Here is a 27334-nt window from a genome sequence, read left to right as displayed (position 1 = left end):
AACCGTGAAGACGTAGAAAATTTGAACAGACCAATAACAATAAAGGAGATTGAAGCTGTTATCAGAAGGCTCCCAACAAAGAAAAGCCCAGGACCAGATGGATTCACAGCAGAATTTTACCAAACATTCAAAGAGGAATTGACACCAATTCTTTACAAACTATTCCAAAAGATTGAAACGGACGCAAATCTCCCAAACTCATTCTATGAAGCAAACATCATCCTGATCCCAAAACCAGGTAAAGATATAACCAAAAAAGAAAACTACAGGCCAATATCCTTGATGAATATAGATGCAAAAATCCTCACTAAAATACTAGCAAACAGAATACAGCAACACATACGTAAAATTATTCATCACGATCAAGTGGGATTCATCCCAGGGATGCAAGGTTGGTTCAACATATGCAAATCAATAAATGTGATACACCATATTAATAAACTCAAACACAAGGACCATATGATCATCTCTATAGATGCTGAAAAAGCATTTGATAAAGTTCAGCACTCATTCATGACAAAGACCCTCTATAAGTTAGGTATAGAGGGAAAGTATCTTAACATAATTAAAGCCATATATGCCAAACCCACAGCCAATATCATCCTGAATGGGGAAAAACTGAAAGCTTTTCCTTTAAGAACAGGAACTAGACAAGGATGCCCACTCTCACCACTCCTATTCAACATAGTGTTGGAAGTACTAGCCAGAGCAATCAGAGAAGAGAAGGAAATAAAGGGCATCCAGATTGGAAAAGATGGAGTCAAACTGTCCCTGTTTGCAGATGACATGATCCTATATATCGAACAGCCTAAAACCTCTACAAAAAAACTCTTGGAATTGATAAATGATTTCAGCAGAGTAGCATGATACAAAATCAACTCACAAAAATCAGTAGCATTTCTTTTCTCCAATAGTGAACATGCAGAACGAGAAATCAAGAAAGCCTGCCCATTTACAATAGCCACCAAAAAAATAAAATACTTAGGAATTGAGTTAACCAAGGAGGTGAAAAATCTCTATAATGAGAACTACAAACCACTGCTGAGAGAAATTAGAGAGGATACAAGAAGATGGAAAGATATCCCATGCTCTTGGATTGGAAGAATCAACATAGTGAAAATGTCCATACTACCCAAAGTGATATACAAATTCAATGCAATCCCCATCAAAATTCCAAAGACATTTTTCTCAGAAATGGAAAGAACTATCCAGACATTTATATGGAATAACAAAAGGCCACACGTAGCCAAAGCAATGCTGAGCAAAAAAAATAAAGCTGGAGGCATAACACTACCTGACTTTAAGCTATACTACAAAGCTATAATAACCAAAACAGTATGGTACTGGCATAAAAACAGACACACTGACCAATGGAATAGAATAGAGAATCCAGAAATCAACCCACACACTTACTGTCAGCTGATCTTTGACAAAGGCACCAAGCCTATTCACTGGCGAAGGGACTGCCTATTCAGCAAATGGTGCTGGGATAACTGGATATCCATATGCAGGAGAATGAAACTAGATCCATACCTCTCGCCGTACACTAAAATCAACTCAAAATGGATTAAGGATTTAAATATACACCCTGAAACAATAAAACTTCTTAAAGAAAACATAGGAGAAACACTTCAGGAAATAGGACTGGGCACAGACTTCATGAATATGACCCCAAAAGCACAGGCAACCAAAGGAAAAATAAACAAATGGGATTATATCAAACTAAAAAGCTTCTGGACAGCAAAAGAAACAATTAAAAGAGTTAAAAGACAACCAACAGAATGGGAGAAAATATTTGCAAAATATTCATCTGACAAAGGATTAATATCCAGAATATATAAGGAACTCAAACAACTGTACAAGAAGAAAACAAGCAACCCAATTAAAAAATGGGCAAAAGAGCTAAATAGGCATTTCTCTAAGGAAGATATCCAAATGGCCAACAGACACATGAAAAAATGCTCAACATCACTCAGCATCCGGGAAATGCAAATCAAAACCACATTGAGATACCATCTAACCCCAGTTAGGATGGCTAAAATCCAAAAGACTCTGAACGATAAATGCTGGCGAGTTTGCGCAGAAAAAGGAACTCTCATACATTGTTGGTGGGACTGCAAAATGGTGCAGCCTCTATGGAAAATGGTATGGAGGTTCCTCAAACAATTGCAGATAGATCTACCATACGACCCAGCTATCCCACTGTTGGGAATATACCCAGAGGAATGGAAATCATCAAGTCGAAGGTATACCTGTTTCCCAATGTTTATCGCAGCACTCTTTACAATAGCCAAGAGTTGGAACCAGCCCAAATGCCCATCATCAGATGAGTGGATATGGAAAATGTGGTACATCTACACAATGGAATACTACTCTGCTATAAAAACGAATGAAATACTGCCATTTGCAACAACATGGATGGACCTTGAGAGAATTATATTAAGTGAAACAAGTCAGGCACAGAAAGAGAAATACCACATGTTCTCACTTATTAATATATAAATTAATATATATAAAATTAATATATAAATTCACACACACACACACACACACACACACACAAACCGGGGGGGGGGGGAAGAAGATATAACAACCACAATTATTTGAAGTTGATACGACAAGCAAACAGAAAGGACATTGTTGGGGGGGGAGGGGGGAGGGAGAAGGGAGGGAGGTTTTGGTGATGGGGAGCAATAATCAGCCACAATGTATATCGACAAAATAAAATTTAAAAAAAAATAAAAAAAATTTTTTTTTAAATTAAAAAAAAAAAAAAAAATTTGATTTTAGCAGCAGAACCCTTAATGACTATCTCAGGTGGAACTTTAAAGTGGGAAAAACTTAAAAACATGAAAACTGAGCTGCTATGGATAAATTAGGGGTCCAGTTCCCACCTCCCTAATCTTCCTTTTCTGTCACTCAGGAACGATGACCATGCTGCACACCCTGGTATGCCACTCCATAGAAAGCAGTATGAATAATGCTGATGGTTCACCTCCCACAGTGCCTCACTGGATTGGTTTCTGGGATAGCGGGGTCACTACTTCACAGTCATCTTTCCCATTGCTGGCAGCTTTGAGCCTCAGAAAGTTCTGCCTTTTATTGAGATGAGAGCTGTTCCCTAAATTTCCATTCACTGTACCTCGTTTTTCCCTTTGGAAGAACTAACGCATTCTTCTACATGAAAGATCTTTAAATAACTAAAGAATTTGAGAGCAATCTTCTCTTTTCTAGACAAAAATCTCATCACTTCTTCCAATGAATTCTCATGCCATGTTCACTCTCTGTAGGATATACTCTAGCTTGTCAATGTCCCTTTTATAAGGAGACTCCTGGAAGAGAACATGTCTCCAGACAGGATCTGGCCTAAAATTTTCTGAAAGCATAAAACGGGGCCATTCCTTCCCTTGCTCTGGACATTAAGCCTCAATTAGTGCAGGGTAACTTAACATTCACTTCCCTGGCAGCCACACCACAGTGTGTTCATACCAAATGTGCTGTCATTTAAATCCCTGCTGTCTGTTTCACATTAATTGCTATTAAGTGAATTCTTTCCCATCCTGTGCTCCTGCAGTTGATATTTCTTAATTTAAGTGCTGGACTTTAATTTTATCTTCACAATATTTCATCCTATTGGTTTTAGTTCAGTCACTCAAAATGCTATAAAATCTTGATCCTGACCATCAATGGGCTATTACTTCACAGCTTTAGTTGCCTTGAATTTTAATAAGTGTTACTTCTATACACCTGGAAGACAGCTATCGTGTATCTGGGGCCTAGGAGAGAGGTGGAGGCAAGAGTCATTTTTTACAACTTCTGTGTATTGGACACTGTATGCCAGATACTGTACTAGGCATACACTCTGATTTCATACTTACACTATCCCATTTCACAAATGATGAAACTGAGGGAAAGGGACAAAGATGAAGGTATACTGTTCTCTGAGGGATCTTTTTTGGCCAGCAGTCTCCTTGATGACTGAGCATGCAAATGTTCCTACACACGCAGCTATTTAAGCCCCACCCCACAGCCCTAAGAGATGATTTAGGCTCAGCAGTGGATGAAAGGATGAGAGCCTCGGATCTGAGGGAGGGAGAGCCGAAGAAAAACTCACAACTGGCTCCTCCCTAGGGTGTCATCTCATCAATCTTTTGAACAAAGTGTGATCAGGCATAAGAATGGCCAAAAAAATCAAATGCAGTTAGAAAAAGATAAAGTTAGATTTCTAAAATAAAGCTTATTGAGCATATAGAGCTATAAACTGTGACTTGGTTATACACGTGTGTTAGTTACATGATCTTGGAGTCTGCATCTGGTGGTTTTATCAGGCTGATACAATCTTTCTTCTCTGACTTCCTTTTTTGATTCTGCAGGAGGGAATGATGATTAAGTGAAGGATTAACCCCACATCACTCTACTTTATCTGCACAGCATTTATGACCATATGATGTCTTTCTTATTGACTTATTTCTCCCCATTGATATGTGAGCTCCACAAAAGCAGGATCCCGGCTGCCTTGTTCTCCTCAGTATCCCTATTACCAAGAATAGTGTTTGGCATATATTAAGTGTATGAAATATATTCGATGAATAAATAGTAAGTATGTTCGGGTTTTTTTTGGCAACTGGTCAGTACAGGGATCCAAACCCCTGACCTTGGTGTTATACTACCGTGCTCTAACCATCCAAGCTACCTAGCCAGCCCTAGATGAATAAATAAAGAAGACTCTAAGTATAACACAAACAACTTAGCATCTTAAAAAAATTATTTAAAGGCAACGTAAAGCCTGGGCTAGACTCACCCTGGATGTGAATTTAGGCACATCGTTTAAATTAAAAGAAAATATTACTAATATCCTTCTGGTGCCAGCCAAGGCTACTTTTTGATAAATTAAAAAACAAATACTGCCCTCTGATGGTAATGGGTTTTTGGTTTTTGGGTTTTTTGGTTTTCATTTTAGCAACAATAGTTAAACATCCTAGTTTCCTGAAGATCAAACCATGCTGCCAGCAATGGCAGATCCATTGCGAGGGACTTTAAGATGCACAATGTACTTGCTATACATGTTCAGGGCAATTCTCCTAGCCAGTCCCCAAACACCCGAACCATTCCGACTACATTGCTGCCCTCCAGGCTCTCATATAGAAATTTTGGTGCCCCACTGCTTAACTTGGCAGTGCTAGCATGGACCTACCCAGGAGTGCTGTCGAAAAGACAGTGACAAAGCTTGCTTGCTTAGGCCAGCTGGGACTCAGACGGGGGTAACCCCCAATATGGCAATTGTCCTTCATCGGTCTGGCTTTTCAACTTGGCCTCTCCCTTTTTTGCTTCAAGCTTTCTTCTCTTTCTTGCTTCCTACTCTCTCAGCTCCACTCACAGGTGGAAGGTTTAAAATATGTCAGTCCATCGTATCAAAAACATGCCTTAAAAGCTAAAGAACGTTAATGCCTTTATCATATAGGCTATCAATGTTAAAGTAGAATTTCCAAAAGTTTAAAAACTTTAACTCTCATATGAATATAAAATGAATACAAGTTTAAGACTTATTAAACCATTAATGTAGGCAACCAGTAAGACTGTAAATCTGGTTCAAAGAGTATTTTGAAGAACTTTTTTTTTCGCAGGCATTCACAATGGGATGTTAAAATAAGATGGCTAGATTAGATGCAGAAGTGGTTCATGTCCTATAGGGAAATAAACCATAACCTTCATGGTTATCTTTTTTATTGGACAGAAATCTTCAAGTTAACTGCAAAGTGTCTAGTCAAATAGTAAACAGGCACTACTCCAATAGTAAAGTCAAACACAGTTACATTGTTCTAGAAAATTAAATAATCCTTGGGCAAGCTTTTAACCAAGGCCCTAGTATGACACTGAAAAGAAGTGTGGCCCTCATCCTTTGCTTTTTTTTTTTTTTTTGTAAGTTTTGGGTAATTAACACATATTTTTCAAGGTCTTATCTTCTCCTCTTACTCATTCCTTGTTTTGAAGTGTACTTGTACTTCTCATATAGTAAAATGTGGATATGAGAGAGAAAGTGTAAGTGTCTCAAAACTTCTTTTGTTACTAGCTGATAATTCTAATTTTAGGGTGAGGAGTGTTTGGAGGAGAGTGAAGGGAAAAGAGGAAAAGTGAGGGGAGAGATGAAAAGTTTAGAATAAAATTAACTTTGATCATTATGTTAGGATTTTAATTTACCCTTACTATTTGTAGGTTCATTATCAGAAATAACAGATACCTCAAAGTTTCTTGAGGGTAGAGAATACATCCGACCAAAAATGCGAAAATTATCTAGTACCCAGTATATAATAACAGGGAAGAGGGTCAGTGGAATCAAGAAATATTTAATAGTAGTAATGACAGATTTCTTGGCTCTGGTTAAAATTTCCTTCTAAGCAGAGAGGCATGTGGTAATCTTGCTGTCCCACTACACAAGGCTACAATGAACAAGGTCAAGGGTTCTGAAGAAGGCAGACCTCATGGAATTCGCTAACCTAAAAATTCTCTTACCAGAAACTGAAGGATTCTTTGGTCAGGTGTTCATATTTAAGTTAGGAACAGGAGTGTTCATTCAATTTGAAGAATACCTTTCTCGTCTTGAAACGTGTACTACCATTTTGTTTGTTTGCTTTTGGTGGATCATGTGTCAAAAATGTTTTCTGATATATAAATCAGAAAATTTATATATATTTATATTATAATATATATTTTAAATATATATTAAATCAAACTCTCCTAATTTTTATCACTTCTCTATACTTTTCCTTTCCCTTTTCCTAAACATCTACTATTAATTTCATCCCTTTATATTTTCTTCTTTGAATTACTAATGCAGTTGCTAAAACCATAGTAAGTATTTTATACCTACTCAAATGACTTTAGGATGTGGCTAATTTTCTTCTCCTCTTTGCCTCTCATCAGTGTTCCAAAGATTTTTCAACATCTGAGCTGTTGCTCTTTCAGATTCCTTGATTACACAAGACTCCATAACTTTCTTGATTTTATGGACTTCCCTCTCTAGCTATCTTGGTCTACAAAGTTCAGATAGATACTGAATCTCATTAGTACCAGGACTTGCTAAACTTCTGAGATCTCTTAACTTAGCATTCCCCTTCTCTGATCCAATTGCTTTGTATGTTTTCTCCCAAGCTCACCTGCCACAACTTGCCAGACCTGCCCTGGTGTCATCCTTTCTGGTACTTTTAATTGCTCAGCTCCTCCCATTTTACTCAGCTGCCTTCTGACTCTACAGGACTACATCCAACCTTAGATTTCAAGGTCCATTGCTTTGTTCTGCCGTTGCCAGTTCCCCAGACTTCCTTAATCCCTTATGGCTTGCTCTGTTCACTGTATCAATCTCTTCCCAGAGGTCTCTGGGCCTATCCTTGAGACACAGATGGTCCACATGGGATCCGGAAATGGAAGAGGCCAGTGGTAGATGCTTGTTCCTTTTTTAACAGTTGGGAGTTTTTTGGTTGCAAGAAACAGACAAACACCAATTTAAATTGATTTTTAAAATGAAGACATTTAAGGGCTGGCCCGTGGCTCACTTGGGAGAGTGTGGTGCTGACAACACCACGTCAAGGGTTGAGACCCCCTAACCAGTCATCTTTAAAAAAAAAAAAATGAAGACATTTATTATTTCATATAACAAATGTGCAGAGGTAGAACAGGCTCCAGATGCAGCATGTCAGGGCTCTGGCTCCACCTTTCTGTTATTCTCTTAGCTCTGCTCTCAGAAATGATTAATGTTATCATCAGGTTGGCCACAAAATGACTGTTGTATTTCCAGGTGTCACATTCAAACACAACCATGTCTGGAGTAACAGAAGGGCCTTTTCTTTTCTCCAACAAATATAGATCTCCTTTCCCACAGACCTTCTAGACACCCGTCCCCCTCTTCACATCTCTTTGGTCAGAACAATGTAACATACCCATCTCTAAACCAATCATAGACAATGGAATGGGACCACAGGGATTTATTTAGACCAATCAGGATTTGCCTCTGGTTCTGAGATTTGTGTGTGAGGCTTATACCACAACAAACAAAATTTGGCCTCTTCAGGCAATGCAGGAAGTTAAGCGTGTTGAGTAGGTAGTCAACAGTATTTGCAACAGTGTGAAATGGTGGACCATTGAGGGAAGGACTTTTGGCCATAAAAGCTAAAATTTTTGAGTTTGAAGGCTCATTGTTAATTTGACCATTAACACTTTCTTCTTGTAAATATGACCATGAGAAGTTCTTTTGTTAGTTCATTTTTTGGGAGAGAGGTAGTGAAGATGGGGGAGATCCTTTTTTAGTTTGTAACCTCTGGATTATCAATTTTTTTGACCCCACAATCTACTTTCTCCATCTGTGTTGATCACATCCAACCTCAGCCTCCCATCTGAAAAAAGTCCTCGGCTTACCTCCCATTTTTACACTAACTACTCAGTCTTTTCCCATTGCTCCTCCCCAGTTTCACTTGAATCAGATGGCTCTGCCTGGTCCATTAGGGAGAAAACTGAGATTATTAACCTCAACCCTTCCCTGGCATCATAACTGGCCTACATCAGTCTTCTGTCTTCTCCTTCTTCCCTCTTCTTTAATGCTGTCCTTTTCCAGACATCCTGGGGAATTTCCACAGAGTAAATATTCAAAAAGTATTAATTTAATGAATGAACCTATTCTGTCCCTTCTCCAACCCTTTTCAATCTCCTCCTCTATGTGGTCTCCAGGAGCTTTTACATGTACATTTGGCCCCTCTTGCTCAATGCTAACGATGATCTGCAAACATTTGTTTTCTATTTTTTTAACAGCTTTATTGAAGTATATTTCATGTGCTTCAATATATACCATAAAATTCACCTATTTCTAAGTGTACAAATCAATCATTTTTAGTGAATTTACAGAATTGTGCAAATATCACATAATCCAGTTTTAGAGTGTTTCCATCACCCCGCAAATACCTCCCATACCTATTTGCAGTCAATTCCCATTCCTGGGCCCCAGCTCAACCACTATCTGTTTTCTGTCTCTATAGAGCTGCCTTTTTTTGATAATTCATGTAGATGGATTGTGTGATATGCAGTCTTTTGTTGTCTGGCTTCCTTCACTCAGCATAATGTTTCTGAGGATCATCCAGTGTAGCATCCATCTCTATTTAGTTCCTTTAAATTGCTGAATAGTATTCTACTGTATTGGTATTTCACATTTTGTTTTTCCATTCACCAATTGATAGACATTTGTATTGTTTTCACTTTTCGGGTTTTATGAATAATGCTGTTATGAACATTCACATACAAGATTTTGTGTGGACACATGTTTTCATTTCTCTTAGGTGTATTCCTATGGGTGAAATTGCTGGGTAGTATAATAAGTTTCTGTGTAACTTTTAAAAACTGCCAAACTGTTTTCCAAAGTTACGGTACCATTTTACATTACCACCAGCAATGTATGAGGGTTCCAGTTTCCCCACATCCTCACCTGTTATTATCTCTTTTTTCTGTTATAGACATTCTAGTGGGTGTGAAGTAATATCTTATGGTATCTTAATTTGTATTTCCATAATAGATGATAATGTTGAGCATTTGTTCATGTACTTATCAGCCATTGGCATATCTTCTTTAGTGAAAATGTCTGTGCAAATCTTTTGCCCATTTTTAAATTGGGTTCTTTCTCTTTTTATTATTGGGTTGTAAGAATTCTTTATATATGCTAGATTCAAGTCCTTTTTCAGGTATGTGATTTGCAGATGTTTTCTCTCCACTGGCGGATTGTCTTTTGAATGTTCTCAATGTTGTCTATGAAGTGCAAAATTTTAAATTTTTGATGAAATCCAATATATCAATTTTTTTTTTTATAGATTATGACTTTGATGCCAATGCTAAGAACTCTTTGCCCAACCCAGTTTTATAAAGATTTTTCACCTTAATTTTCTTCTAAAAGTTGTAGGCTAGCCAGTTACTCAGTTGGTTAGAGCGTGATTTGCTAATACCAAGGTCCAGCATTTGATACCTGTACTGGCCAGCTGCCAAAATAAAGTTGTAGTTTTGTCATAAAAGTCTATGATCCTGTTTCCTTTTTAAAATTTTGCAATTTCTATCCTAATCACTCCCTTCACGCTTCATTCTTGAATATTAGCAAAGATCTAGTTGCCAAATACAATGGCCTTTCTTCAGTTTTCACCCACTACTAATTTTGTCAAAATATTAGATAGGTGATTCAATAATTACAAAAAAACTTGATGAGTAAAATAATTGGGAAAGTACAGGGGAGACAGATCTGGGAAACCTCTCAGGACAAATTTCTTTTTTTAAGTTATTTCAAACTAGTTTATTTAAGGGTTCAATTTTCACTCCTCAACAGATTTTAGGTATTTCTCATAAGCTTCTTCACTCATTAGTTCTTCTGGTTTTGAAGGGTTACTCAGTGTTGTCTTGATCAGCCAACCATCTTCATAACAAGATTTGTTGACAAATTGAATTTTCTGCAAGAGCTTCTTTAATTTCAGTTATTTCTCCTGACAGAGAAGAGAGTTCACTAGCAGCTTTCACACTTTCCAAAGCACCAAACCCCCATGTTTGTTCAATTTTGTCTCAACTTCAGGCGGGCTACAGTAAACATTTCCAAAAGCTTCCTTTGCAAAATTGCTCATTCCCACTGCTCTAATACCATTTTCTATTGTTATCCTATATTAGTCTATGAACATAACCGAGAGCAGAGTGGGTACCGTGTGGAGTGTTAGAATGATGCCTACTCTCAGCCACCAGGGCCGCTGTAGGCAGGGCAAGGTGGGCTGAGGCTGCTGGCAGGCTGCAGGCTGCTGCCTGCACCCTCAGTGCCACTGTCAGCGCCCTGTTTGCAGGGGTGCCAAGGGTTGCCCAGGACAAATGTTCAAGATTAGAAAAATTCCTAGTACTGACATAGAGGGTGTTTGATTCATACTTTCTTAATTGATAAATAGAAAAGACCCTTTAGGTCAGTTCTTGGGCTGACTTGGATTCATATACAGTCTTTGGTAAAAGTGCAGTACACCAAGAGGTCCAAACTGAATTGCATTCCCAGCCTTACATGTGAACAAACCTACGTCCTTCAAAGAACAAGAGAATCTTTGGGATCCAATGGGCTGAGTCTAACCCAAGGCTATACTGAACTTTCAAGGCAGCCCTAGAAGTATTGAACTTCACAGGCTGAGCATGTGTCTCTAGAACTGGACTGGAGCCAGATCTGTCAGAGAGAGAGAGAGAGTGTGTGTTTATAGATTTATCTAATATCTAGATGAACTAAAATTTGGTTAGATACAGTAGTAGGTAAAGAGAGACTCAAGGTGAAGTCAAGTGTTTCTTTGTTTTAATATGGAAGAGTCTTGCATACTTATATGTTTACAGACTGCACAGAATAAGCCTGCAAAGAGAATGAAGCTGAAAATGAGAGAGAAGGGGACAGAGAAAGAATGATTGATGAAGCTAGGTCACAAGAGAAGGGATCCAGATCCATCCAGGGAAACCAATTTCTCTGCAGAGTAGGAATTGGGGGAAGAAGGTAAAGGGAGAATTTTCTCATTTAACTTTTACACTCTGGTATTTGTTTAACATTTTAAAATAATGAGAATGTATTACTTTTACTCTGAAAAATTTTTTTTTTTTTTTTTTTTTAAAGATGACCGGTAAGGGGATCTTAACCCTTGATTTGGTGTTGTGAGCACCACGCTCAGCCAGTGAGTGAACCGGCCATCTGTATATGGGATCCGAACCCGGGGCCTTGGTGTTATCAGCACCGCACTCTCCCGAGTGAGCCACGGGCCGGCCCAACTCTGAAAAAATTTTTAAAAATTCAGTAGAGGAATTAACTTTGGACACATGGAGAAAAAAAAACTGCTCAACTCATATGACCTCTCCCTTTTGCTCTAGTTATAATTAGTACCTCTACATATATGTTAATTTTGTTGCTTTGGCTAAACTATGTAACCCTCCAAGGCAAAAGTTATGATCTATTTCGTATCTTAATTTAGCAGACAGATGAGATGTACTCAATAAATATCAAAAAACATCAACTGGGAAGAGTGCTGCAGATGACATTAACATCATCAAAAGATAACTATTTTGATACATATTGGAATTTAGTATATGACAAAGGTGACATTTCAAATCAATGGGGTATGATAAGTAATTCAATAGATAGTGGTGTGAGGACAACTTGATGGTCATCTGGAAAAAAATAAAGTTGGATTCACATCTCACATCTTATACCGAAATAAATTTGTATATAGAAAAAAAATTTTTAAAACAATCTTTGAGCGAAGAATGCCCGTCCACATAAAAGTGCAGAGGGGTAGAGAAAAATATTGGTCAATTTAAACACATTTTTAAAATTCTGCCTGGAAAAAATATCATACATAAAGCAAAAAAAAAAAAAAAAAAAAGACAAGGTGGAAATATTTGCAAATCATATCATAGACCAAGACTAATTTCCTTAACAAAAAACTTTCATAAATCTATAGGAAAAGACCAACAAGCCAATAGAAAAATGAGCAAAGGACATAAGTTATTTCACAAAAAAATGGCTCTTAAATGTCTGAAGATAGTCCCACTCAAAATAGGAGAAATGCAATTGAGACTATGACATGCCACTTTTAAATTATAAAACTGGCAAAACTGAACAAGTTAGATAACTCTCTCCATTGATAAGTATATAGTGGAAACGAGTACTCTCACGCATTGCTGATAGTTTAAGTTGGTACAACCTTCATGGTAAGTACTATGATCTGGTAAAATACACTCCAACCTCATCTCCTACCATTTCTCTCTTGCTCAATCTGTGTTAGCCAAATTGGCCTCCTGCTCTTCCTCAAATATACCAAGCAATCACACTCCAGCCTCAGAGCCTATGCACTTACCTTTCCTCAATAATCCTGATATGCACTCAGGCCGTTGCTAAAACATCACCTCTTCAGTGAGGCCTTCTCTGATCATCCTACCTAAAATAGTGGCTCCCACCCTCTCCATCACTTGTCTTTTGCCCTGTTTTTTCTTCAGAGCACTTATCATCTGACATTATTCTATGCATTTATGTTTACTGTCTCTCCTCTCTAACCAGACTGTAAACCCTGTAAAGGCAAGGATTTTATTGTGTATATTGCTATATCCCCAAACCCTAGAATCGTACAGGCTGAGAATGTAGTAGGTGCTCATTAAGTACATACACTGAATGAATGAGTACATCAAAACTCTACGGAGGACAACTTAATATCTATTAAAACTTAGATATCTATTAAATTTACCCAGAAATTCCCCTTTAGGCATTTATCCTACAGATATCCTTGCATATGTGCAAAACAGAGAATGTGCAAGGTTATTTGTTGTAGTATTGTTTGTAATAATGGAAGGAGAAAACTACCCAAGTTAAACTTTTAAAATAAATTACCTATATCTATACAATGGAATAAGTGGAATACTATGTAGATATGGATGGGTCTCTAATTCTAAAAATTCTTTTGCTACTTTTGGAAAATATACATATGAAATGTGACTATCTTAAGACCCTGGTGATATCACTACAAGAATGACCCCTCAAATGGGGCATTTAACGGTGAACAGAGTAGGGATGGACAGGTATAAATATGAGTAACTATTTTTACAGCTTTATTTGATGAATACTAATTTCCTTGTACAAAATAGAATTTCTACCAATTAAATAGTACTCTGGTAGGAATAAATGTATCTGTACACAGATAACTTTGTTAAACAAAGATCCTCTCTTTGTAGATCCAAAGTCATGACTAGGCCTAAACTGGCAGTGCCTATTGTTCATTTATTATGGATGGATTTCCCATTCAACAAACAAATCTTTCATTTATGAGAAGAGGTTAAGGGTTTCAGAATGTCTTTAGTATATATTTCCTGATACCAAATGGGCAGAACTCCACTGCTGTCCATCAATGACATCCCCTTGCAGCTGCAGGGCATTGTACAGGGGTACTCTTCTACTCCAGAGTTAAATACATATAAAACAGTTAAATACATATAAAGACATAATGCATATAGGATAATTCCCTGATAACCATATATGCTCTCCAATCTTGTCAAACTTTAATTTGCTCACTGTTCCTAAAATAAAAATTTCTATTTCTTGTCTCTTTACCACCGCCCTTCCCCTTTTTTCCAGTTGCTCTCATCTGGAATCCTATACAAGCTTCTATCCAAATACTACCATTTCAAGGGCCAGGCAAAGTCCTCTCTCTCCACTAAAGGACAAAGTTTTCCCTGACTATTCTACCCTACCACGATCTGACTTTCTTTAGCCCTTATCAGGCATCTGGCTCTATTCCTTTTGCTTCCTACTACTGTTAATTAGCTTTTCACAAGGTTTTGACTTATCTTCCAATTAGATTACAAGCTCCTTAAAGGCAGATTTCTACGTTCCTCATGTACCTACATATCCTGGTTTTGAAAAATAACACGGTCAACCCAATTATGACCCAACATATACATTTAGTGTTCTTTACAGCTTCTTCTAGAACCAATCTATGTTCTTTGTATAAACATGGATATTCTGCTAGCCCAATAAATTTTTTGAGTATTCAGTATCAGAATTCATCAGGCGACTCTGTGTCCCAGCCACAGGACTGCAGTTGTTCATCTTGTGGGAACTCAACCTCAATGTCATAAACAAAATTTGGGTCATCCTTCTTCTTCTGATTTTTCTCAAAAAGTTCATCCATGATGCTCTTCCTTTTGGCAAGATCTTTGTCATCTAGTTTGTTCATGTCTTCCTCAGGATCAATGGTTGTTTCCCGTTGAATTTGTTCCATCGTTTCTGCTAAACTCTGTCCCCTCAAGTAACCTCGTAAAAAACTGAATAATTTCTCTAGCTGCTTCAGGGATACTTGTTCCAGGTAAGTCTTATGTCGTGGATTATTCTTTAATTGTCCAGCAGCTCTGGTGCAATCTAGGAGAGAGGAAAAAAACTATATACCACATACATCATACACACCACAAACAATTGATGCACCACAAACTACTGCAAGGGCCAAAGAAGAACAAAAAACTTAGCACCTTGAAAGCACTATCTCCACTATAGCCAAGCAGCTAAGTGGCTTTACTGGAATGAATTATTTTGCAGAACTATTCTTTTATATTGAGCTCTGAATATGGTGGGGGAAGGAGGAGTGTATTTTTGACTTCCTTAATTTAAAATCATTTTGTGGGCATGCTAAATACTTTCAACTGGAGAAAATGTCTGAGAAGAAAAAGTGGTATTATAGCAAAAATAGCAATAGTGGTACTAATAAAATATCAAGACTACAAATAAAAAACATTTGGAGGGAGAGAAGGGAATTAATATTATTGAATAATGCTATCTCATTTTACCCACTCAAACAATCCTGAAAGGATTAAATTATCAATTAACAAACTGAAAAAAAATTATCAATTCCCTTGTACAGATTAGGAAACTGTATTGACTATTTCCTAGCTCACTGACAGTAAGTGTCACACATCTAGACTCTGATAAAGCCCTAATTTGAACCTAGGTCTAATTCTGAAGCCCATGTCACTCCATTGCACAAAACTCAAGTTGTTCTTTTTTTCCCCAGAGCAACTAAGATGCATCAATTTGTTCTTATTAAGTGACTTAGAGAATATCTAAAATAGGAGGCAAGATAAAACATGAAGTACCTGAAAACTTTGAAAAGTTTCGGACTGGCATGATGCGCTGGCGATTTTTTCCCTTGATTTCATTCTCATAGATTAAGATAATAGCTGGAGGCTGGAACCTAATTCCACATTTCTTGGCAGTGCACATCATTCCGACATATACTTAAGGTAAATCAGAGGAAATCTGATGAAAATGTGTTAGTTGCATAATGACTTCCTTCTGCTAAAGGGAAAAACAACAACAAGGTATTGAATAAATCTCACTCCCCTTACCCTTCCTCTCCAGCAGATCTGGCTGTAATGTAGTTCTAGAAACACATACTTAGCCTGTAAAGCTCAATACTTGTAGGGCTGCCCTGAAAGTTCAGTTTGGCCCTGGTTTAGCCTCAGTCTTTTGGATCTCTAAGATTCTCTGGTTCATTTAAAGATGTAGCTTTGTTCATATGTGACCCTGGAAATGCAATTCAGTTTGGATCTCTTTGTGTACTGCACTCTTACCAAAGACTGTATATGAACTCCTGAGTCAGCCCAAGAACTGATCTACAGGGTCTTTTCTATTTATCAAGCCCTCCCTATGCCAAGGTACTATGACTTTTTTTAAACTTAAACATTTTTTTCTGACAGGCTCATTAGATCAGATCTGTCTTCCTTGTACTTTTCCAATTATTTTACTCATTGAGTTTTTTATAATTACTTATTTAATCATATATCTACCTTTCTATTTTATATGCTCCATGAGGGCAGTAGCATATCCATTATTCAACACATTATCTCAGCACAATACCTGGAACGTAGTAAGCATTCCATATATACTTATCTAATGCTATGTATTAATATAAGACACAGCCCCTATACATCATCTAAGTATGCGGATACTTCTAAAAGTTTGTGGAAAAATAGAATTAGAAGACAATACAAATCTTTCCATGAACTTTTTGAAGTTCCCTCGTATTTAGAGTTCAGAAGCCTGACCAAAAAGGTAGACCTGACGTACAATCAATCTCTACATATGCAAGACAGTGATGTTTACATGGCTTTTAATTTAGCTTATTTGTCTCACTATATGATCTTTTACCAGTTACAAGAAATGCAGCTACATGCAAGTTAATACTTCCTATTCTTTCTTCCCTTCCCCTCCCTCGATGCCAAAAATCACTTAATTATAGGGACTGCTTTAGATATGGCAATGACATCCTCAGGAAGATTTGCAAATGTTCAGAAACCTTCAGGTAAAGTGGCATAGGGCAATGCTATCTTCGTAAACTCAGATCTGTTGGAGAATCACGATAGGAAGATAATTTTTAAAAATACTTAACAGTGATTATAAAAGTTCATTGTAGAAAACTGGTGGTGAGGGAGGGGGAAGACATAAAAATCCTTGATTACTTCCAGTCTTTTTCCTAGGCATGTAGTTTTATTTATTTAAACAATAGTATGTTTTTTATATCATCCATACTATTTCCTGACTTTGAAATTTAATAACTTATGTAATTATCCTGTCACACAAATATTTTATGAAAATGCATTTTTTTATATGACCGCCAAGTGTTTTGCCTTAGAGATGTAGTATAATACCAATAATCTATATTATTTATCCCTTACTACTGGACACAAGCAGTTTTACTCTTAGGAAATTAATCATATATAAAGAACTGCTTTTTCAAATCACTGTGTTCTGCCTGTGATCTGATGCAATGATCCCACTGCACTCCTTCCTTTTCTTTTCCCTTCTTTTTCTTTTTCTTTTTATAAATACTACTCTCAGTTCACCTGCCTAAAATTTGAAGTTAGTAAAGTTCCTAGGAGATCTTACTGAGCACAATATAAACGCCACATTCAAGAAAATGGCTGCACTCATGAATGATGTACGCAGTTGATACTCGATAATGTAGTTTTTTGCCTACAGACTCTTTTTAAAATTTAACTTTCATTTTTACTTAAGTAATGTTTGAACTCTGGAATGTAAAATAATTCTATGAGGCTTATAACAAAGAACTAATGCCCTTTTCCCTACCATCTTCATAGGCAACCGGTTTCAATTTTTTTAAGGCAGTTCTTCCAAAATTTATTTCTATATTTCTTAATAACATGCTTAGACTGCTATCTTCAGTTTTATTTCCTTATTTTTTAGATGAAAATTAATTTATTCATTCCATAAAAAAACCTACAATATAATCTAAAACTTATTCTTTTGGGTGACAATCAGTAACCGTTTTCTACATCAGTACATTTAGTAGTACTATTCACTCTGAACCTGAACCTTCTACTCATGGGAGATGAAGTCCTGCCCCAACTTGCCTTGTATAGGAGCTACCTACTTCCAAGCGCTCAGTTGAGCTGAAGTGGAATAATTTTCTCATCAATAAAATAATAGACCAAAACTTTTGGTTTAGTGAATCACAAAGGCAAATTAGTCTAGTTCATATGTCTCAAATTTTATTCAAAGTGTCTTACGGCTGTTTGAATGCCTGACTAGATCCTAAGAGCAAGTAGCCAGAAGGAAGACAAAACACTCTAGATCTGATATGTACCTCGACAACACATTATTTTGGAGATTAGTTATTTATTACTAAATAGTTCATTCTCTTAGTATACCTGGGTTTGATTTTGAGGGAGAGAGAATATGATTGGCCCAGATTGGGTCAGAAGAACACTTTTGGTCCAATGAGTTGTGACCAAGAAGCTGGGATTACTTGGTACCAGTATGGTCACTTCACCTTTACCAGAGAGTTTAATGTGGGAACTCAAAAGGGTTCAAGTTAGGAGGCAAAAATATCTTCAGTTTTAGATAGTATATTTTGACACACTCCCTTTCCTCTTTGAGACGGTGTCCCGGAGCCCTCTGTTCTCTTCCCATCTGCACTGGACGCTCTCTAGGCCTGCTTACAGTTCCATTCAGTTCAGGAAAACATACGGCACATTTACCTAAATGTTCTTCCTGGACATGAATACTTTCTCCCCAGGGATCAGTGACTGCCATAATCTTGCTAAGTACCTCCCACAGCAGCTAATGAGGTATGGATTTCCCCAATGGGTAGGTGATCTTATCCCTCCTCATGTCCCCACTGGCTCAAGGCTGACTTTCTTACCCTGGGAGAAGTCCAGAAAGTGCATCTTCTCCTGCAGGCCAACGTGCACACCGCCGTGAGGAGGGTGTTTCCTCCAAACAGGAGTGCACAGAGGAGCACTTAAGTCGACTTTGAGGCGGGCGGAGCCTGGTGCCGCAGGAAGAGGCGATAGCCACAGCCCAGCGACTTGACCGTGAGGTGGACTCCCCGGCAGGAGGCCCAAACCCGCAAACACTTGGAAGCGGAGATGGAGGCTGGCACAGAGCGCGGCTAGCAGGCTCTCAATGCATGCCGGGTTCAGGGTCCGACCCGGGGCCCTCGGAGCAGTTCCCACAGCAACAGGCCGGGGCACGTCACGGCGCTTGCGCCGCTTCTCGCCCCGCCCCCGCCGGCGCGGCTAAGGGAGCTAACCCAGAACCCTTAGACAGCTGCCTCACGCGGCGCCTGAAATTCTGGGGGTCGGGGCTGCGCGGAGCAGGGGAGCTGCGGAACCGCAGACCGAAGCCCTCCGTCGCGGTCACTAAGTCCGTGGCAGCGCGCAGCAGGAGCAGCCTGAGGCGTGTGCAGGCTCCTTCCTCGGTCCGCGTTTCGTTCCCGCGCGCCCCTCTCGGGCTTCGGCCCTCCGGTGTCCTGGCTGCCCTGGTTGTGGCTGTCCGGGCGGTAGCCTGGCTGCTCCTCTGGCTGGTGACTTGGCACATCTGCACGCCAGCCGGGGCCTTCACAGCCGCCCCCTCCGACGCTGGTAAAAGGAGGGGCGGGGCTGTGGGAGTGCGGGCGGGATTTGGGGGCTAGGGATGGGGAGCAGTCGACCCCCGGGTGCTCTCTGCCCCGCGGTTTGCAAAGGTGCTTGGGATACCCAGCGTGGGACCCTAGAACGGTAGGGTGAGCTGGAGGAGGTTAGAAACAAAGGCCGCGTGCTTTTCTTCTCCCCATTGCCCTCCTGTGCTCCTTGCTCTGAGGCCGATCCTGGGTCCCTGGGGAGTCAGGCTTTATCGTTCCAAGGGGGGATTGGCCCGTACTACTACTGAAAAGGTACTGAAAAGGAAGTACAGCCAGTGAAACATTTGGGATGCTGTTGGGGTGCATGAAACTTCTGACCACCAAGGGGCGAGCAAGGCCTCAGCTCCCTGTGAGGTGTGAGAATCCCAAAACAGAATACAGTATAGATACTCGGGGAAAATGACTAGTTTTATGTTACAAACAGCTTTGATAATAGACTAGATTGGGCTGGGGTTTCTTTATGACTCCGGGCTGGGTAAGCGAGTTGATTCATTTCCTTGGGCCCAAGTTCGTGGGCCGCACTGCTGTGCAAAGTGCTGTGGAGCTAGCCCTGAGTCAAACACGGCCCCGACCCTCATGGAGCTTGCAGTGTAGTAAGGAAGACGGACACGTGCAGGAGTAATTACAATAAAATTATAACGTTTGGTAGGGGAAGGAAAATCAGCACGAACCAGGGGAGTTTTTCTATCTGTAAAATGAGGATGTTAAGAGTGGTTAGTATCGGCCAATAATTGCAGTCTGCTTTGGGGTGTTTACGTATTAGGTTTCCAAATTTATTTGAAGAAGGTTTGTGAGGCCAGAAAAATTTTTAACTGGAGTGATGATCTCTAAAGACTCTTCCACCACTGGCATTTTATAATTTAAAGGTCAATTTCCAGAGCGAATTCAGGCCATCATAACCAAATAAAGTAATATTTAAGAGGAAAAATCTTGAAGGTGAATTCAGATGCAACAAATTCGTTTTGGAAATGGTGCTTTTGCCTTAAAAATCATAAATAAAATAGTATTTGTTATACTGTTGTAAGTTAGCCTTTCTACCATCCCAAGATGAATGATTTACTACTATGCAGTGTACATCCCAATAGAATTTAAGCCTATTAATATGACTTTTTTCTTCTAATTTAATTTATAGGTAGATATTAACCCTTACTCCCCACCACACCCCCATTAAAATTAAACATGACGAAGAGATATCTGAATTTGTACAAGAGATACATATGGTATTTGTTTATTTGGGGAAAGCTTATATGCTTCTCCAAAGCAAATAAGATTTCTTTAAATAGCTAGGATAGTGGAAATAACTTAGGCATTAAAAGTCAGGCAAACCTTGCTTCTAATCAGTCACTTACTTGGTTGTATGACCCAGAGCCAGATAGTAACCCTTTATAAGTTAGAGTGTCCTCCTGCATGCAAATGGCAATAATTTTCTCAGCATATTTTGCTGGGTTGTGAAAGTTAAAAGAAAACACACATGTATACCCCAATTTGAGGATCTGACATTTAGCTGTTACCAAACAAATGTAATTTTTTCTGTTCTTTTTTCCTTCTTTCAAATGATTTCACATTCACATCACTTTTCTTAAATCATCTTTTCAGGAATACATCTAATGGATTCAGACATTCAATAATGTATGGTTTTCTGGGTGTTTGTTTTAACATTCTTCCAACACACTTCCAGCTTTTGAAATGGGGCAAAGTTTCATTGCAAGGTGCCTGGCAGAGTTGGTGGTCAATAGTAACTGAATTTTTAGTTTTATGATGCTTACATTGAGTAATAGTTTTAATGTCTGAATTCTGCAGGGAGTCAGTATAGTGAGATTTTTGGTTATTTTGTTTATAAAGGAACGCTTTGAACCTTTAAGTGCCTCCAGTTTTGTTTTGTTTTGTTTTCTCGACCCTCCCAACATCTGCACAAGGCATACTATCTTCCCAGTTTTGTAAGTATAGATGTTAGAATACAGAAGTTGCCAGCATATATCTTATAAACAGTTTCAGTGAGCTAGGATTAAAACAGAGATCTCCTGGATCTTAAGCCATTCTGCTCCTTTTTCATGTCCTGGGATCACCTGAATAAAGTAATATTACTAACGAATTCTTACCTACTATGTGGTAGGCTCTGTTCTAAGTGCTTCTACATATATTAAGTCCGTAGGACAACTAGCAGAGAGATTAAACAATCGTGCTCAAAGTCACACAGCTATCAAGTGACAGACTAGGATTGGAAATCAGACAATCTAACTTCATAGTCAATGTTCTTAACCTCTATGCTATACTGGAAATAGATTTATCTGTAGCTCAAATTTCTTAAATTTTTCATTGAGTACTTTTTTTAAAAAACAAAACAAAACAAAAAATCTTTTGGTTCTTCTAGGCATAAGGGCCACTTGTTCTGAAATTATTTTGAGGCAAGAAGTTTTGAAAGATGGTTTCCACAGGTAAGTTGCCCATTGATTTCTACTTACATAAAATTATTTACATTAAAATAAATTAGAGCAAAAAAAAATGTTAGTTGAAACATGGATAAACTGAACAGTTACTTGCTTTCTTAAAGTCTGTCAATGACAGATTTGTCATATGAGGTTCACACTTTGAAGTAATGATTAAAATAACTGAGTGGAGAAAAGAAAACTATTACTTACTATGTATATATTATATATAGCCAGCAGCTGTATATTCCAATATTTTATTTAATGTTTACAATGGCTGTGAGATAGATATTTTTCTTGTTTTTCAGATGAGAGAACTAGGGCTGAGAATTTAAATAATTTGATAGAAATTAGGGTAATAGAGCTCTGACTCAAATGTAGTACTATTATACTTCAAAGCCATGTTCTCAAGTACCATGATATGCCACTCTAAATCACTATTTCTTTCTTACTAGAGAGTTGGTTCCAAATGACCAAGCTGTTTTCAAAAAAAGAAATTATCTTCCAAAGATGAATTTTTTTGTGTGTGTGTGAGTATTGGCGATCTTTAAAAGACTGGTAAAAAGCAATGGAAACTGTTCCATAAGAAAACTACCCAAAACTTTAGAGCTTCTAATGGTGGTTATTTTGAAGTGATTCTCAGATATTTGATATATAAATTCTCATACATTTATGTTTAAAGTCATTTTCATTTTATAGTCACCTTAAACTAAAACATCTCACTCTCCTCTCCAGTGTTAGCCTACCATATGAGTGGCTAAGAGTTATAACAGGAGGATTTTTTTTTTTTTTTACTCAGACAGACTTGAGCTCAAAATGTAGGTCTTTTACTTAATATATATGTGGCCTTAGGCAAGTTACTTAAGTCTTTGCTACCTTATCAGTAAAACTGGGTAATGATAATATTTCCTCATTAGTGTTGTGAGGATTAAATCAGAGAATATATGGAAAACACCTTAACACAGTGCATGTCACAAAGTAAATACTTAGGAAATGTTAGCTATTATTATTAATATTGAGATAGGCGATCAAGCTAGGCAATATAGTTTTAGTCAAAGAGGAGATGTGACTGTAAAGTAATAAAACTGATTGGGGGGTGGGGAATATTGTAGAAAGGCACTTCTGAAAGTGTTAGTGGAATTCCAGACACATTTTAAGCAATATCAGGGTAGTTATGGCAAGTACATAACAGTAATTGGGATGTATAAAACTATTCTCATGGCCTGAATTTCAAGAGGAATGGGAGATACTAAATAATGCAAACTTGGCAGTGCGATCATAAATGATTCTAATAAGGAAGAAAGAAGTGCCTGAAGAGGCTACTGTGATGGCAGTTGTAATTGTCCAATAGCAGATATTGAAGAATTAAGGCAGGACATAAAACCAAGGATAAAGAGTGACAGAACCCATAAGAATAGCTTCAGAAAATAGAAATCCCAAAGTTGTCTGAGACCTTCAGAAAATGCCAGTAATAATTTTTTTAAAAAAGGCTTTTTAGTTATGTTTAGTATAGGTGTAGTCTTGCTGCTACAGGAAGGATTAACAGATTATAGAAAGTTGAATTCCTTAGCTTCTTGTATTTCTGTCTTATTCAAGAAGAATTACTTCCACTCTGGAAAGGGCCAAGTGTATTGATAGTAGGGAACTGAAATGCAGAAGGTTTAAGGGAGTTATACAAAAATGCCTAGCTATAGTGAATAAGTTCAAGGTTTCCCCCTTACTGATGAACTATATCTCATAGCAGTAGGAGAACTTGCTTAATGATTGCTGAACTAATGTTTGCAATCTTTGAATAATCTGGGAGAGCTATAGAGTAGTGAGCTTGATATAGATTCTGGGCAAAATTCTAGAGCAAGGGGCCAGCCTGTGGCTCACTTGGGAGAGTGTGGTGCTGATAACACCAAGGCCATGGGTTTGGATCCCTATATAGGGATGGCTGGTTAGCTCACTTGGGAGAGCGTGGTGCTGACAACACCAAGTCAAGGGTTAAGTTCCCCTTGCCAGTCATCTTTAAAAAAAAAAATTCTAGACCAGATTATTAAAATAATGGTTTGTGAATACAGAAGAAGAAATGGTGGTCTCTGGGAACTAGCGTGAATTTATTACAAATACAATGGAACTTCAAAAAGTTTGTGTAAAAATGTAATCAAAAGATAAAAATAAAAAATATAAACTTTATTTCTCAACAAAAGCTCCATCAAGTTCAAAACACTTTTGTAGCAATGGTACCAATCATTTAGTCCATCCCTAAAGAACTGCGGGTCCTGGGAATTTAACCATGTCAATCTTTTTTACTTTATTAATTGAAAAAAAAATAGGTGCCCTTTAAAGATTTTTTTTTTAAGATTAGGGAACAAAAAGAAGTCAAAAGGAGCCAAATCGGAACTGTAAGGTGGATGTCTAATGACTTTTTGTTGAAACTCTTGCAAAATTTCTCATTTGGTGAGAGGAATGAGCAAGAGCATTGTTGTGGTGGAGAAGGAGTCTCTGGTGAAGCATTCCTGGGCATTTTTCCACTAATGCTTTGGCTAACTTTCTGTAAACAGTCTCATAATAAGCAAATGTTATTGTTCTTTAGCCCTCCAGAAAGTCAACAAGCAAAATGCCCTGAGCATCCTGAAAAATTGTTGCTGTAACCTTTGCTCTTGACTGGTCTGCTTTTGTTTTGACTAGAGCATTTTCACCCCTTGGTAGCCATTGCTTAGGTTGTGCATTGTCTTCAGGATTGTACTGGTAAAGTTTTGTTTCATTTCCTCTTACAATTCGTTGAAGAAATACTTCAGGATCTTGATCCTGCTTGTTAAGCATTTCCATTGAAAGGTTTGCTTTTGTCTGCAGCTGATCTGGGCACAACAGTTTTGGAAGCCATTGAGTGGAAGCTAGCTTTTTGGCTCAACTTTAGTTTTTCAGTAAATATTGTGTAAACTGAACCAATGGCCATGTCTTTGGTGTTGGCTATCATTTCTTTTAAGAGTCATTCCTCTTCAGTTGGGGTACTAACAAAATTAATTTTTTCCTCACAAATTGATGGGATAGTCTGCTCTTATAGATCTTTGTCTATTTTCACACTAATGTTATACTGTGGCTAATGACATGGATTATGAAAGATCTAATGAGTGATTCTGAACATGGTATACTTCATTTGTCTTTATAATCTACTTTTGGAAAATGAATTTGAAATATAGTATTTCTGCTAATATGAATATAGTGTGCTGCTATATCATTTAACAGTTAAATGAAGAGATTTATGTTATATGTGCTTGTCTTACAGAGATCTTTTAATAAAAGTGAAATTTGGAGAAAGCATTGAGGCCTTACAGACCTGCCGACTCTTAATTAAACAGAACATCCCAACAGGACTTTTTGTGGATCCATATGAATTGACTTCATTACTAGAGAGAAACATAACAGAGGTACAGCTATTAGGAATTCTTTTTTTAGAGAAATTAATTTAAGGATGCCATAATTTGTATTAAGGCAAAATAATAGATAAGACAACACTGTAGTCCTTTTTTTCAGTTTTGTTGAAGTGTGTAACGTGACATTTTTAGAAATAGGATGGGAATAATATTCTTCAACAGGTGAGTGATACCTGTCAGGAATAAGCCAACTAATCTGAGCTTGTTAAATACTTTTTGCAGGATTGTTCATAGTTTAGTGACTAAGAAAATTATGTGTGTCTCTATGTCTTGAAGGTTAATGATTGATCAATAGCATTTCAATAACAACTTTAAGTTAGATAGACATATACCCCACCATCTGTATGATTTGGTTATGGGAGGTAAGGAAACTAATATTTACTAGATATTTACATGCCAGATATCTTCATTTTTTTTTTTTTTTTTTAAGGAAGCAAGGTAAAATTAAGCATTAAAGAAAGATTGTGTTCCACACCCTTTACATAAATTAATCTTTATTACAATCCTGGAGGTATTATCTCCAGGATAAGGAAACTGAGGCACAAAGAAGCCAAGTAACTTATCTGAGATCATATAGATAAATGGTATAGCCAAGAGGCGAATCCAGGGTTGACTAATTGCAAAGTTGTTGCTCTTCACAGACATGAATCTTACCCCTTAGTTAAGGGTTTCCCCAACTTTAATAAGAATCACCAGGGGGCACTTTTTGTACTGATTTTGGTCTTCCTGGGAAATCCTGATTGAGTAGATCTAGGTTGGACCCCCAAATCTGTTTTTGACAACCCAGATGATTCCTATTAAGAAGTTTTGGGGGCTGGCTGGTTTGCTCAGTTGGTTAGAGTGCAGCTTTATAACACCAATGTTATGGGTTTGGATCCCCGTAACAGCCAGCTGCAAAGAAAGAAAGAAAGAAAGAAATTTTGGGAAACACTCTTATCTTAGTTCATATGATTATAATCTACATATGAATTTTTAAAAACGTGCAATAGATACATATGTAGTCATTCATGGTGGCAGTTTATTTCTAATTATGGTTTACACCAATTCCTTTACCTATGTAATTTTTTTTGGCTAGGTAATTACATTTTCATTGTTCAAAATTCAGGAGATATACAAAGGTATATGATGATAAGCTTCCCCCATCTCAACCCGCAATCACCAAGTTTCTTGGTGTGTTCTCAGGTTTTTTGTGTATATATGGCAGTTTAGATGTACATACACACCCTGAAGGGCCTTATTTGTTTCTTTGCTGAATTATGAAAATGTTTTGTCTCTTAAAAAAAAGTCTTTATTTGAAGGCAAAACAGTAAAATCCATAAGAGATTGTTAACAGCACATGTTTATATTTTATCCTGAATCAGACGTGTTTGAACATGAATTATGAATTCTAAGTGAGGCTTTTCAAATTTAAAATAATAGTTTCCAAATTTGAACACAGTTCTTGGCTTGTAATATATAGATTGGATTTATATTTAAACCTACTTCATAAAATCACCCAACATGTTCTAAGAAAATGGAATTTTATCTGGATAGGGGTTCCCAAAAAGAAGTCATATGCAGTTGGTTAGAGCACAGCCTTATAACACCAAGGTCAAGGGTTCGGATCCCTGTAATGGCCAGCCACCACCCCCCCCCCCAAAAAAAGGAAGTCAGATGCCCACAGCTTTGGTCAGGATGAGATTTGGATGTTTGCAGGTTGACTTTTACAAGAAATGAGGGTAAGTAAAGAGTGTCACTATAGATTGACAAGTTTCTCTTTATCTTTATTTTCTGCTTCACAAGCTTCTAATCCCTATTTATAAGCCCTTTAAATGTATTTACTTTTTTATTTTGGAAATTTCTGGATGTCACACTTGTGACATGTAGATAACTAGAAGTTGATTTCCTGATATATCAGATACTGTTTCCTTCTGCCTAGCTGAGTTGAGATTATGGCCCAATTCCTCGTGTACAGAAACTTTGTCATGAGAAGTGGTATTATATGATGAGATTAATTGGGTAGAAG

General features: G+C 37.7%; 2 protein-coding genes and 1 pseudogene across 3 annotated transcripts in view; 1 reads left to right on the top strand and 2 right to left on the bottom strand.

Moving 5' to 3' along the window:
- Positions 1 to 10334: 10334 nt before the first annotated feature.
- On the bottom strand, positions 10335 to 13947 carry LOC134385957 (glycine cleavage system H protein, mitochondrial-like; annotated as a pseudogene).
- On the bottom strand, positions 13484 to 19050 carry CEP19 (centrosomal protein 19). 2 transcript variants are annotated; one of them, XM_063113160.1, is made up of 3 exons: positions 18726 to 19050; positions 15658 to 15859; positions 13484 to 14929 (listed from the first exon to the last, which is right to left on the bottom strand). In XM_063113160.1, the coding sequence occupies exons 2-3, from the start codon at positions 15785 to 15787 to the stop codon at positions 14568 to 14570; spliced, it is 492 nt and encodes a 163-aa protein (XP_062969230.1). In that variant the 5' UTR covers positions 15788 to 15859; positions 18726 to 19050; the 3' UTR covers positions 13484 to 14567. The 2 variants fall into 2 exon arrangements, with proteins under 2 accessions (XP_062969230.1, XP_062969240.1); XM_063113170.1 differs by having other exon boundaries at positions 15658 to 15856.
- The window catches only part of PIGX (phosphatidylinositol glycan anchor biosynthesis class X), a 23089-nt gene continuing 14747 nt past the window's right edge, over positions 18993 to 27334 (top strand). Inside the window, exons 1-3 of the mRNA XM_063107666.1 lie at positions 18993 to 19446; positions 21856 to 21919; positions 25182 to 25323. Of these exons, the coding sequence (XP_062963736.1) occupies positions 18993 to 19446; positions 21856 to 21919; positions 25182 to 25323 (660 nt within the window). The remainder of the gene's footprint in view (positions 19447 to 21855; positions 21920 to 25181; positions 25324 to 27334) is intronic.

This window comes from Cynocephalus volans, chromosome 1 (genome assembly GCF_027409185.1).
Source record: "Cynocephalus volans isolate mCynVol1 chromosome 1, mCynVol1.pri, whole genome shotgun sequence".
In the NCBI taxonomy this organism is placed as follows: Eukaryota; Metazoa; Chordata; class Mammalia; order Dermoptera; family Cynocephalidae; genus Cynocephalus; species Cynocephalus volans.
Note: the sequence above shows the minus strand (reverse complement) of the source record. Positions and strands in the feature narration are given on the sequence as shown.

What these genes read in the sequence shown, in the direction of transcription:
- CEP19 (XM_063113160.1), bottom strand. Translation starts at nt 15,787, where the DNA reads ATGATGTGCACTGCCAAGAAATGTGGAATTAGGTTCCAGCCTCCAGCT. An exon ending in AAACTTTTCAAAGTTTTCAG is followed by an intron (nt 14,930 to 15,657) that starts GTACTTCATGTT and finishes CCTCTCTCCTAG; the next exon opens with ATTGCACCAGAGCTGCTGGA.